This window comes from Mesocricetus auratus, unplaced genomic scaffold (assembly GCF_017639785.1).
Source record: "Mesocricetus auratus isolate SY011 unplaced genomic scaffold, BCM_Maur_2.0 Super-Scaffold_100026, whole genome shotgun sequence".
Taxonomy (NCBI): domain Eukaryota; kingdom Metazoa; phylum Chordata; class Mammalia; order Rodentia; family Cricetidae; genus Mesocricetus; species Mesocricetus auratus.
This window is the reverse complement of record NW_024429207.1, coordinates 6,569,434-6,583,804: the sequence shown is the minus strand read 5'-3', so window position 1 is coordinate 6,583,804 and position 14,371 is coordinate 6,569,434. Positions and strand designations below refer to the sequence as shown.

The 14,371-nt window shown below is 45.6% G+C and overlaps 1 protein-coding gene across 2 annotated transcripts in view; it reads right to left on the bottom strand.

The window, feature by feature from the left end:
- Positions 1 to 14,371, bottom strand: part of Wwc2 (WW and C2 domain containing 2) — a 154,470-nt gene that overhangs the window by 18,116 nt on the left and 121,983 nt on the right. For both annotated transcript variants that reach the window (XM_005066684.4, XM_040731738.1), the window contains exons 15-17: positions 12,190 to 12,382; positions 9,697 to 9,861; positions 1,791 to 1,909 (exon numbers count right to left, since the gene is read on the bottom strand). In XM_005066684.4, the coding sequence (XP_005066741.1) occupies positions 1,791 to 1,909; positions 9,697 to 9,861; positions 12,190 to 12,382 (477 nt within the window). The remainder of the gene's footprint in view (positions 1 to 1,790; positions 1,910 to 9,696; positions 9,862 to 12,189; positions 12,383 to 14,371) is intronic.

Sequence of the window (14,371 nt, the reverse complement as noted above, 5' to 3'; positions counted from 1 at the left end):
GAAACATGACATTCACTAACCTGGAATTATTCAGTTGACTATAGAATTAGTCATATAATAGTTGGCTCTCATTAGCTAAGGCCTGAGGATTACCCATTATTAATGCTTATTATCAGGCAGGCAGAGACACGTGTAAAGGGTTTGTTACTGTGCTATTAGGTGACTCTCTGCCTGACATGCTCATTACTAAAAGCTGTGGCAGGGGTTTAGGTGGTGACAAGAATATGACCACATGGCTGGAGAGATGGCTCAGCAGTTAAAAGCATTAGCTGCTCTTCCAGAGGACTCGGGAGGTTTGGTTCCCAGCACCTGGGTATTGACGCACAACCCTCTGTAACTCCAGATCCAGAGGGGCAGATGCCCTCTTCTGGCCATTGAGGGCACTGCATGCACGTGGTATACATTTATACGCAAACAAAACCGCCACACGCATAAAATAAAAATAAATAAAAAATTTGGAAAATATTTAAAAAGAATGTGACCACAGTTTATATAGAGTATACACAGTAGGAGTATTGTGAAGGCTTGCAACATGGCAGGCTTTGCTGAATTTCATGTCCTAAGAATAGAAAGAAGCCTTTTCACTGACTTCTAAATGTCAAGTCTTCATTGCAATTGGTGACATATTGGCAGATTGACACAGACTAGTTATTAAATGTCTAGCCATGAAATGAACACGAGGGAGAACTAGCGATGACTACGGTGAACTGAAACCCACTAAGCATATTCCTTGAAATGTGAGATAAATTGTGTTTTTCAAGCACGAGAAAAGCCTGGTGCTAAGATACCATGTTCAGTCTGTCCATCGCTCCCGGGTGCCGACGTTATCCACTAAGTGTCGCTGTGCTTTTTACATCACCACTGGAGCCCCACCTTCTAATGTCCTTGACAGCAGCATCTGGGACGTCCGTCACTCAGAGTTTCTAACACGTTTCATCTTTGCATGCATGCATACACACAAGTGCAGACTATTCATGCTAACGGACGTCCAATCACATACAACAGTACAAAGGTAAATAAAAATTGACCCAAGTTGTTTATATATGGAAGCATCCACTAACACGTGTTTTTAGAGACTACAGTGAAACCTGGGAAGACAGCCTTTACGTGCAGACATACACGGCGCGGGCATCCTTAAGGGTTGGGTTACCGACACAGGAGGAGATAAAAGGAATGGGGAGGGGCCAATACTGCAATGGCCACTTGGATGCTCTTTTCTAAGGATGCTAAATGACACTCCTAGTCAAGAAAAGAGACAGCCATTTATACTTTATCTATGACTCTCAACCCTCCTAATGCTGTGACCCTTTAATAGAGTTCCTCATGCTGTGGTGACCCCAACCATAAAGTTATCTCATTGATACTTCATAATTGTAATTGTGCTACTATTATGAATCATAATGCAAATGTCTGATATGCAGCATATTTGATACGTGACCCCTGTGGGCGGGTTTTTCAGCCCCCAAAGGGATCCCGATCCACAGATTGAGAACCACTGATCTATAATAAGGTATCATAGCTTTCTAAATGGACAGCTTAGACAAAAAGCAAAGCCTAGAAAATTAGGAACATCATTACTGGAAGCAAGAATAAAAGCACTGTGGTGACTTTGCCACAAGCTTGCCATTTCTTCCTGTAGCACTCTAATGACCAGAGAGACTGCAGCCAGCACTCCCTGATGTCACACTGTTTGCCGTAGTCCAAACTAAGAGGAGCCTATAAAGGCCCGGAAGCGTCTTTGGAGAAACCAAGCGTGCCGAGCCCCCCTGGGAAAGGCAGAGGCTGCTTACCAATCTCCCCGCGGACCCCGCTGTTCTTCCGGCCTCAGCTCCCCCTCCTCCTGGGCCAGTTCTTGTTCCACAGCCAACAGCTCAGCTGAAGTTCTTGCAAGTAAGGCTGACACGGCATCCTGCAGGACAGAAACCATACGGCAGTTAACACCAGACGCTCCAAAGATGATTCAGAAACTCCGTGGATGCAGACTTACACTTCCAGCTGTGAAGCCTGTACCAGACCCAGTTCTCCTGCTGAGAACAAATATGAAAGTCGAACAAAATTAAACCCAAAACAAATACAAACTCCCGGATGTTCTAAAGCAGGGAGACTGGCAGGGGCTGTTGGGGCTGGAGGGCTGAAGTCCCAGGGAAAGCAAGGATTCAACAGGTGACCATCACAGCCTGTGCTTCCTCTAAAGGCGTTGGCCAGCCTAGGCATGAGGCCCGCAGGCTGAACAGATGGGCTGCCTGTAATCTCAGCCCCGCAGTCCACTGCATGGCGTGCAGAGCTACCAAGGCGGTCCACACAAAAGGGGCTGGAGGAAATGGTGAACCGGCCCTGCGTCACCCAGGACGTTCCTAGTCAGGCTTCTGCCTTTCCTAGGTGGCCTCTGTACAGAGCAAGACAGAAATAAAGCCAAACCCAGCTGCTCGCAGCCTCAACAGTAAGCAGATATTTCATGCCTCACAGGGCTCTGGAGAGAGAAAACTTGGAGTTCAAAAGCCCCAGGTGACGCAGGCAACTTTCCCATGTTGTCATCTGCCTTCAGAAGAGCATCACCTCACCTCTAGAAGAAGACTTCAGCTGGAGCCTTTACAATCCCTCCTTCAATACAGCCAGCATTCCACTAACGGCTAATGGCAAGAAGCCAAAGGAAACAACAGACAGCACAGGCAGACCCACAAGTGATTCAAACACCACAGTTTTTCAGAGACAGCAATCAAGCTTTTACCACTCGAATAAAGAAAAACTGGTGAAATCGCAGATTATGCTAGCATGAGCACAAAGAGAAGTGCATCCGTGTATTGCAACAACGCTGCCGCAAGTTACGGAAAAGAGACCCTTGCCAGCAGCGGAAGGAGCAAGTGTGCGTGACTTTGCTGGAATCCTGGCATTGCAACCTGGGTCAGTGGCAAGATGACAGATTATAAGGCCACGTCTATGAGATCATGAGCATGGATGGGAGAGAAGTCATGATAAACAGCCACCAACGAGCCACGGAGAGGTTAGCTGATGACCCAGTCACACCAAGGTGCTTGTATGCATTCAGTCCCACCAAGGGGAGTGTTCGAGGACTCTGGGCACCGATCACCCTGAGAACTGGGGCAGACAGAAAGCTGGGGGGACAGTCTACACCACTGGAAACAGAAGCCAGAGGCCGAGCTGAGCTGAGTGAGCCTGCCGTGAGGAAGTCTGAGGTGGGGAGTCTGAGGTGGGGAGTCTGAGGTGAGGAGTCTGAGGTGAAGAGTCTGAGGTGAGGAGTCTGAGGTGGGGAGTCTGAGGTGAGGAGTCTGAGGTGAGGAGTCTGAGGTGGGGAGTCTGAGGTGAGGAGTCTGAGGTGGGGAGTCTGAGGTGAGGAGTCTGAGGTGGGGAGTCTGAGGTGGGGAGTCTGAGGTGGGGAGTCTGAGGTGGGGAGTCTGAGGTGGGGAGTCTGAGGTGAGGAGTCTGAGGTGGGGAGTCTGAGGTGGGGAGCCTGAGGTGGGGAGCCTGAGGTGGGGAGATGAGCGAGGCTCACCATCTCTCAAGAGGCTGGGAGGATCAATGATTTGCACCACAGAAGACCAGGACCACGAGGACCAGCACAGGCTGTGGAGACCCATTTTGGTAAAGGAGTCTTGACAGCCTCCACCCTCTGATACCATGGCTACCGCCAGGACAAGCTTATGGGGACCCTCAGCTCAGGGTCACCAGAAGTTGGTGGCAGAAGTTGATGCAGCACCCTGATGGACGGGACAAATCATGCAGACAGTGCATTAAAAAAGACTTAAGACAGCTTTGTCACTAGCAGACAAGGTAGACTTTAAAACACAAGGTGTTATTCTAGGTAGAGATAGTTCATAACAACAAAAGGTCAGATGGGCACACAAAGATATTCACCTATTAACACAGATAAGAAAAAAATTGGAACTAAAAAGGCAAAATATAATTAGTGCTGTCAAGGGTCAATGACATGTAATATCCCTGCCAGCAAACAATGAAGAAGCAAATCAATAAACCACTATAGGTAAGAAACCCTAAAAACAAAATTAGCAACTTGAGAGCAAAAGACACATTCTTCGAAGAGAAATGGAATGTTTATCCCAAACATACCACACACTACACCCAAAAGCAAGCATGGCTGAATGGTACTTGTTCGATTCTCTGAAGACAGTAAAATAAAACTAGAAACCAGCAACAGAGTAAAACCCTCCAGCCACCTAGTAATTAGTAAATATCCTTTAAAATTTACAGTGAATAAGGAAGTCACAATGGAGACTGTAAAGCATTTTTAATTCAATTCTGTAACACCACACTTGTAAAAAACATTTTTCAGCCCCAAATGCAATGACAATAAGACAGCTATCTAAGCATCCATCTTAAGAAGACAATGAGACCCAAATTAAACCCCAAGTGGTGGATTTGAAGAAATAATAATGTGACAGTAGAGATGAGAAGAGTAAACACACACATAATAGTGAGAACCAGCCAGACCCAAATCAGCTATGGAAATAAAGTCTACAAATTGACAAGTCCCTGGTAAGACTGCATAAAAAGGGCCAACACAGGAATAAAAAAGTCCTTGCGGGTATGGAAGGACAATCAGGTCCTATGACTGACTGATGCTGGGCGGGTCTGTTAGTCCCCTGGGCAGCATGGGACTCGGCAAGCATGCATGTGGTCCTGGGTTTGTCACCAGCGCTGCCACAATAATGATGATAAAAATAGATTAAATAGACAAACTCTGTGAAAAGCAAGTAGAGAAAACCAGCCCAGCCCTGCACTAGAAAGAAACTGACTCTGTAATTTACAAATAGCCTTTGCAACTGGGTTCCAAGCCCAAAGCCTCAGTGTCCTTCACATTAACTCAAAACAGGACATCTTGGATGGGAGGTGCTGGCACCGACTTTTATGAAGGGTTACTTCTCTCGAAGAGCCCTAGCTACTTGACTGATGTTTTTAAAAGGATGCCCTCCAAATAACCGAGGAAGAGAGGTTTTAATTGGCACGATGTACTTCGTTATCGTTTCACATCACAAGGGCTTCATCATTCTTCCTTATTCTTGGTATCAATAATTTGTGCCTTTTATGCAATCTTACCAGGTATTTGTCAAATTTGAAAATTTTATTGGAACAACTGATTACCGACAGTTTCTGCAGTCAACAGAAAACAAATATTTCCCAACACACAATGAAGCCTGCAAAACCTAAATGCAAAGTGATAATGACATCACAAGGAAAACACGAATCTCATCCGGGCAGTGGCGGCACACGTCTTTAATCCCAGCACTCAGGAGGCAGAGGCAGGCGGTTCTCTGTGAGTTCAAGGCCAACCTGTCCTACAGAGTGTGTTCCAGGACAGCCTCCAATGCCACAGAGAAACCCTGCCTCAAACAAACAAACAAACAAACAAACAAAAAACAAAAAGAAAAAAACAAAACAAAAATCTAGAACAAACAAAAATCCTCACACCCGGAGGCAAATGATCCTTATAAGGAAAGTACGGACGGAGCATAAAGGGAAAAAGTGAAATCAAAGTCTCATTAAAACTGTTTTCCCTCACCCAAAGAAGACATTATGAAAAGGAAATGGATAAGGTAAGTCACAGAAAGTAACAGATACTTGTGATACAATTATTTTAAAATACTCATTTCCAAATGCACAGATTCCAATCAAGCTACAACAAAATACAAAAGAAAATGAATTAAAAACTAGAATAAACACTTTACAAAAGATAGCATCCATTTGATGGCATGCATGCTATAATCAAGGAAGCGAAAATTAAAAAATCTAAGCACATACCACAACAGTGACAGTTAGAAGACAGCATAGTTTTATCAACTCTAAGTATACAGATTAATAGCAGCACTATAATAGGCCCCAAATTAGTAACAACTCAGATGTTCAGCAGCAATAGAACAGATAAATTGAGATACAATTATACAATAAAATATTGCCTAACAATGAGAGTGAATGAGCTATAATTACACGGAGTAACAAGCGCATTTCACAAGATGCCAGACACAAGGAGCAGACGTCAAATACATCAAATTCAAAGTCATGTGAGACAGACACCATGTGGGGGAGTCACCTTTAGGAGACTGGGGGAACAGCAGGGAGGGGCACGAGGAGAGATTCTGAGGCGAGGGCAACGCACTGTGGCACTGTGATTTGATGGGGGTCACAGTTACACCAATAAACTCAGACTGCTTGGGTGAGATTTGTGCACTTTGGTATAAATCTCTCCATTTCCCTTTCCCACAAAATAAGCCAGAGAGAGAGATTAGAAGAGGAAAAAAGTGAAATAAAATTCGTGTAACAGAGCTATAAACCAGACGGAACTGACAAACATCTGTGGAATACCCTGAACAAGTATTTTTCTGAAGCGAACACAAGACATTCTTTAGGATATTCAGGAAATTCAAAAGGACTTCAGTCATGCATGCTAAGTGCGGCTTTTTGGTCAGACTGTGATGGAATTAAATGCCGGCAACAGAAGGGAATATGAGAAATTTAAAAATAGGCAGAAATTAACTTTCCTAATCCAGCAAAGTTTCAGGAGACACAAGTCAGTTGAGAAAACACCAGAGAGTGAAGAGATGCTGTCCCCGCAGCGCCGTCAGGACACCTCAGGAGAGGAAGGTATCAACCACCAGCCTAACTTTCCATACAAGAACACACAAGCAAAAGGGCAACGCAATCCTAGAGCAAGCAGAAGACAAAGCAAACCGAGGAGGAAATGCATGGCAAATAAAATCTAAGCGGGCTCTTCAGAAATACCCAAACCATTAGCAAACCTGTGGCTGGCCTGATGAAGAAAATAGTGAGAGGTCTCCAACACTGCGTTTCCGAATGAACAGGTGGGGGTTCTTGGCGTTTTGGTTATGTGCCTAGCTTCTAATGGCTGAACCTCTCTATAGCCTTTCAGATATGAACTCACTCATGAGAAAACATGAATAGTCATACATAAACCAATCTGTGCTCTACAAAGACATAGGTACCAAAGCAAATTCAAGACCAACGTTCTGGGAGTTAGAACAAATGCGACATTGAATTTGAACCAAAGCCTTCCCACAGCTAAGGCCCACATGGCTGCTGTATCCACCAGACTTTTAAAGAATTAGTAGTGATATTCTTTTGAAATTCCTGCTGAACGGAGATGAGGAGGGACTGTTTCACTGCCCCCTCTGTGAGGGCAGAGATGTCTCAGTCGGTAAAGGGCTCACAGACAAGCATGAGGGTCTTTGTTTGACCCCCAACACCGTTCAAAGTCTGAGTACCGTGATGCACATTTGTAACCCCAGCCGGGGGAAGCGAAGCAAGACAGGCAGAGTACCCAGCCAGCTGCTCAGTCAGCCTCGCCAAGCTGGCGAGCCCCGCTCCAGCGATAGGGTTTGTTTAAAACAAAAACAAACCAAGATGGATCATGCCTGAAATGACCGCCACCTAAGGTTGTCTGGCCTCACACATGCACACACAGTGGATAACACACACAGACAGAGAAACACAAAGACAGTACAGGAAAACCATGAGTATAGACACAAGAAAGCACCTCAGCATAGTATTTGCATGCTTATTTCAAACAAGCAAAAAGCACAGATACTGAGTATTTTTTTATTCAAGTAAGACTTACCCCAGGAACTTAAGATTAATTTAATACCTAAAACTAAACAAGAGCAACTGATTGAAGGATGGGGAACTATATGGAAATCTAGGTAGATAAAAAAAATTGGCAAATTCAACAGCCTTTAATGATTAAAAAAAATATTCAGGTATCTAGGTAAAACAGTCTTCCTCAATGATAAAGGGGACTTCTGAAAACCATCATTTCGTGGTGAAAAGTCCCCTCTAAAATTAGCAGCAAGGGGCTGAGGCAATGCTCAGTGGCTGAGAAAGCCTGCTGCTCTTCCAGAAGGGTGGACCTGAGTGAAATCCCTAGTATGTATTATCAAGCTGTTCACAACTCCAGGAGATCGGATGCCCTCTTCGGACCTCCATGGGTGCCATGCACTCATGCATGCATGATGTGGGCACCAACAGACAGACAGACAGACAGACCCCCCCTTTAAAATCAGGAATAAGAGATGTCTGCTTCTACTGTGCTTGCGTATGCATTTGCACACGTGTGCAAGTATTCATGGAGCTAAAGGACAGCCCTGCTGTCATCCCTTACGGGGCCTTGCTGGGTTTTGCTGTTTTGAGACGAGGTCTCTCACCAGCCTGTGGCTCGCCAAGTAGGGAAGGCTGGCTGGCCAGGGAGCCCAAGGGATCTGCTTGTCTCTGCCTGTTGGGACTACAGGCTGCTGTTTCCCTCTGGTCACACTGCCTGTGTGCTTTGGCCACAACATGTAACACAATATTGACGCGCGTGGAAGAGGGCTGGGAAGCCAGCTGTATTGGGCAAGTGCTGTCTTGAGAGCATGAAGATCCGAGTTTGCATGGCATTCTCTTAGGAGCCCAGCAGTGGGAAGCTCCAGGAAAAACAGCTATAGACCCAAACACAAAAGAATAAACTGGACCCCTCCTCCATAGGTCATGTAAATCACCCAAATGGATCAGCTGTCCATATAGAAGACTAAGATTCATAAGGACGACACTGGGGAAATCTTTACGTGACTATGCTAGCCTTAGAGGTATGACAGCATCCGAACAAAGGGAGAGGCGAGGACGAGGATGGGAAGGGCCGAGATGCGTTTTCATGTAAAACCCTTGTAGCGCTAACAAGACAATGAAAAGACACCTTGCAAAATGGGGGAAAACAACTCTGAAGATAAATTATCTGAAAAGGGACTAGCACCAAGACAGGAAATTGAGTATAGTGGTACACACCTATAATCCCAGCACCCAGAAGAGTTGAGGCAGGAGGATTGCAAAGTTAGAGGCTAGCCTGTTCTATATAACATGTTGTAGGCCAGCCTGGGCTTCATGGTGAGACCCCAACACTTTCATCTTCCCCCTCCCCCACGACACTTTTTATGTCAACAGTAAAAAGGCAGCTAATCTATGTATCAGGGAAACAGTTTGCAATCCTTCAACACGTTAAGCATAATATGCATCCTAGTGAGTACAGTCTACCCATGTCCACACAAACTGTAGAAACCACTGAGACGCACATGAGCGGAAAAGTGTTAAACCAACAGTGGGACATCTGCACTGGAACACTTTCTGGAAGAAGGAAGGAAGGAAACACCAGCTGTGCTCCATAGACAGACCTTGAAAGAAATGAGTCGAGAGAGAGCAAGCCTCACGCTCCTTCCTTTGTATGAAAGCATATAGTAAGCAGAATAAGCAAACTTACAGAGTGACAATGACTGGTCACAGGTCCAAGGGCTTCTACTCTATTCTACTAAAGCCTGTAGCTGGGGATGATGGTGGCGCACACCTTTAATCCCAGCACTTGGGAGGCAGAGGCAGGAGGATCTCTGTGAGTTCGAGGCCAGCCTGGTCTACAGAGCAAGTTCCAGGACAGGCTCCAAAACTACACAGAGAAGCCCTGTCTCGAAAAACCAAACAGGAAGTCATTTTTATGGGCGGTGGTATGATGCCTTGTAAGTCCCACTGGAATCTAAACTGGAAATGATTTTTCTTGGGATCCTGGGAGCAAAGAGGGCCTGAGGGAGGAGGAGGAAAACCCCTGGTGACAGCAGGGCCTGTTGTCTTCCACGATCTGTCACCCACATTGCATGACTGTCTCTCAGCCACTGCTTTCCAGTTGTGACTCACCAAGTCTATAGAACCTAGTTCTGGCTCGTTGGGTTGAAGTACAGGCTCTTTGCTTTCTTCTTCGTTCTTTTTGCAAGGCGTTTGCTTGGAAGGAAGTAAATTATACCACAGCATGAAAATCTCATTGGAAAATGGTAAATCTGCCAGGCTGATCTGAGTCCCAGCCTACGGGAAATGGAAGAAATAAAGAGAGAAATGGAACGTTTAAATTAGTATTTGTCCTCTCTGGTAAGACAAAAGATGACTGTGAGAGCTTGTCTTAAAGCAGAACCAACACACTATTGGTTACATAAAGCACTGATTGTGTTTTGTGTGTGTGTGTGTGTGTGCCCGCGCGCGCACTTTCATGTGTGTACACATGCATGTGCAGCGGTCAGAGGATGACACTGGCATGTTCTCTTCAATCTTCTCCACTATTTGTTCATTTACTGATGACAGACAGGGTGTCTCACGGAATCTGGAGTCAAGGCCTTAGGATCCACCCGCCTCTACCCCTCCGGTATGCACCATTGAGTTCCGCTTTTACTTGGGTGCTGTGATCTAGACCCGGATCTCATGCAGTTGGCACTTAATCCAAGGGGCCATCTCCCCTGCTCAGGACTGATGAGGTGTTAGAATCTGGGCATATTGATATCTTCAGCTATAGCTCAATAAGAAATAATGTCCAATTGAACAGCCAATCCTGGGATTATCTTGTAACGTTAAAATTTCCCAACGACGAAGCCTGCAACTTTTTCTGAATGTAGAATTATATTTAAATGGAACTAAAACATAAACAAGTAAATGACTAAGTAGAAACCAAAGTCCTTTTTTTAATATGTCAGAAGAGTGACTTAATTATGACAATACATCATTATTCAGAAAGGACTTGCTCTTGAATGAGAATGTAGCAAGGGTGTGTGTGTGTGTGTGTGTGTGTGTGTGTGTGTGTATACCTGGGTCACTAGAAAGCCAAAAAAGAAACAAAGCAAAACAAAGATAAGATAAAAGTGGCTTTGGAGCCCACCAAGCCACAGCTAGGGTTTAATCCCAACTCCACTGCTCCTGAGAGGCCCCCAATGGCATCTCTAGCAATCCTACTGGAGCCTCTGACACATAGCAAGCATGGTATCTACTGTCCCGACGCCCGTCCTAACAGAACCATCTTGGTGTCATTCTAGTTTATTATGAGACAGCATCTTAAAAAAAAAAGAAAGAAAAGAGGAAAACTACCACCTTTCTTCCTGTGGTCATCATTAAAAATGTGTTCGTTGCCTACTGGACCATAGAGAAATGGCTATTTTTGACCCTGTGGGCTCCCATCTGTATGCCTGCATCTGAGCAGGCCACTTAGAGAGAGACGGCAGCTTAACTGTGCATGATAGCATCCTAAACACACGGTTAGTTAAGTATGAGAGCTTTCGGGCGGGGGGGGTTGGTGGTGGTGGCGCATGCCTTTAATCCCAGCACTCGGGAGGCAGAGGCAGGAGGATCTGTGAGTTCGAGGCCAGGCTGGACCGACAGCCTCCAAAACAATACAGAGAAACCCTGTCTCGTAAAACCAAAAAAAAAAAAAAAAAAAAAAAAAAAGTATGAGAGCTTTCTGTCACTCATCACATTTAATCACATTGTCCCAAACAGTAATAACTCTGTCTAGATGCTCTAATACCAGTGGAGAGGCAGATGGGCTGAGTACAGGAACCATACATATACTTAGTGTCTTGCTTAATTTCAGTTTGAATCAATGAATGGGATGATTTTTGGTAGCCAGCTCCATCATCTGTTTATCCCAAAATGGAGGGAATCAAATCTTTTAAAATGTTTATTATGTATACAGTGTACTGTTAGAATGTTTTGACTGCTTACTAGAAGAGGGCATCAGATCCCATTACAGATGGTTGTGAGCCACCAGGTGGTTGCTGGGAATTGAACTCAGGACCTCTGGAAGAGCAGCCAGTGTTCTTAACCTCTGAAGCATCTCTCCAACCCAGGGAATCAAGTTTTCTATCATCCAACTTCCACGATACTATCCCAGGTTTGAAGGAGCTGAATATAGAAAGCCCTCCACACTGGGAACCACAGCATCCCACAGAGCTAGTCACAGCAGAGCCCAAACTCTTCCACACTCCAAGAACAGGACTGGAAAGTCAAGCTTTACAGAACGCTATCACGTATAGGCAGATTTAAAAATCCAGAACGAGAGGGAAAACATTCTAGAAAAAAAGACTAACGGCCGGTGAAATGGTTCAGCAGGTAAAGGTGCCGGCCACCAAGCCAGGTGACTTGTGTTTTATCCCCAGAACCTACGTGGTGACAGCAGGGAACTAATTCCCTGAGTTACCTACCTTTTCACCCTCACATGGCTTGGCACATGAACACACCCACACCCAAATAAACAAATAAATGCCAAAAAAAAAAAAAAGCAGTGCCCGTTGCTGGCAAAGCAGTAAGAAGAGAAGAGCTTTGCAGAATGCGGACCATGGCGTGTGCTGAGAGCCAATACGAAGCGCCTACCAGGCATTCTTCCCTGTGGTGTTTGCTGACACAGCAAAGATCAACTCTCAGGGTCTTCTGCTGCAGGGCTGCCTGAGAAATGGCCACCCTGGACACGTCATTGAACAGCACAGATTCCGTGGGCGGATGGACTTTTGTTCGAAATAGACAGCTGACATCCGCCGAGGAGGGGAGCACAGCAACCCTGAAATACCTGCGGAGAACAGAGCGGCGTGAGTCTCCCAGGACTCCAGTTACGTGGGTCCGCAGCTCTCATTCGCAATTAGCCGCCAAGGAGAGAGCCGAGGAAACTGGGAGCGCATCGTCAGAAGGCAGCATCTCTGCCACAGGGGCCGGTGCGCGGCTGCAGACGCTGTTCTTAACCCACCCGTGCCCGCTGGGCCCCTAAACACCAAACTCCGGGCTGCGGTCACCACTGGACTGCTGCACGGGCTGTAAGTTGTTCTGAGTCGGGGAAGTGGGGACACGCTAACGTGGGCTCTGGTGGCCTTTCTCTCCCAGAACCCTCTTCCCCAGCATCAAACAAGAGACTGTTGACGAACAAGCCCGGGAACGAATATATTACCCTACCAGAGACAAAGAAAGGCTAAGGAGCATATTGTTAACAAGATGGAAAACAGATGAAGCGGCAGTTCCAAAATATCATTGTCTAGCATCTCCCCAGGCACAGACGTGACAACTCGCAGAAGGGTCTCATGCTGTGTAAATGCAAAGGCAAGTGTGAAACAGCCGGTTCCCGGGGCAGGCAGGCTGGTGGGGGGGTGCCTCTGCTCCTCGGGGGAGCTTATCTCACAATCTAGGAAGACTCAGAGTAGCCTGAGGTAGTTTCCTCCTAATTCAGAAAGAGAAATCCACTAAATCTCTCCACTTCCCATTCCCATTCCTGTCTAGTTAGGAAATCCATAAATTCAAACCCATAACTAAAAATGTCACATTATTTTTCATTTTGTTGTTTACAAAGATCCAGGGCTTGCGCTCCAGCGCTGGCTGATGAAGGCTTCTGCTCTCCAGAGGGACTCAGGAGAAGGGTCTTAGACCCACTCTGCCTTCATGTCTCCGGGTTTCAGTATTCTATACCCATGATCTAACCGTATGGCTCATCTCGAGATGTTTCCACACCAAACAGGGCTGAGCCGATAGGCCAGAAGTGAAGGCAGGGGCTGCTTTCCTGAGGACCTCAGTTCGGCTCCCAGCACCCACATGGCAGCTCTCAGCCGTCTGTGACTCCCGTTCCAGGGATCCCACGCCCTCTTCTGGCCTCTGTGTGTATACAGATATACATGCAGGCAAAACAGCCTATACTTAAAATAAAAATAGATGAATGTTAGGAGGCAGGAGGAGGAGGGAGAGGAGGAGGAGGAGGAGGAGGAGGAGGACGGAAGGCAAAGGAACTACACATGAGGGCACGTGCCAACCAGAGCCAGGCGAGCTGCAAGCCACTTCAAGAAATAATACGCTGTTGCCAACCACTTGAACACCAACATTAATGTGTTATAATCAGTAGTAAAATGAAGTTCAGAGTCAGGCATGGTGGTCCATGGCCTTAATCCCAGCATTTGGGAGGTAGAGATGGGAGGATCAGGTGTTTGAGGCTAGCTTGAAATATATGAGATCTTGTCTCAAAAAACTAAAATCATTTTCCTTTAGAGATGATAGTAGATACATACACACGCACACATATATATGCCATATTTTTATTACTCATTCGTGTGCTGATGACCAACTAGAACTAACTATTCAGCTCTAAAGAAAAATTAAATCACAAAATTTGCAGAAAAATGGATGGACTCAGAATATATAGTGTTAAGTGAGGCCATATGCAGACTCTAGCCAATAATAAATGTATACGCACAAACAAATGTACACGTGGGCCGTCTAACAGGTAGAAATGTAAACAAATATAACAGAGGAGAAACGACTGCATGCAGGCAAGGAACGTGACTCGTGAGAAGACAGGTAACTCCTAACTCTGCTACGGAGTTTTCATTTTGGTTGGTTGGCTATGGGCATAAACATATATTTGATGCAGAAAGTATAAAACCTAATGTGAATCCCCACAGCTTCCTCTCTGCATGGTTTCCTAACTGCATACAAGTTCTCGGAGTTATGCAGCCTTTAGGTCTGGTAAATTTTGATTGGTGATGCTTTTTCTTATTTGTAGTTTTTTAAATAATGAAGTTTA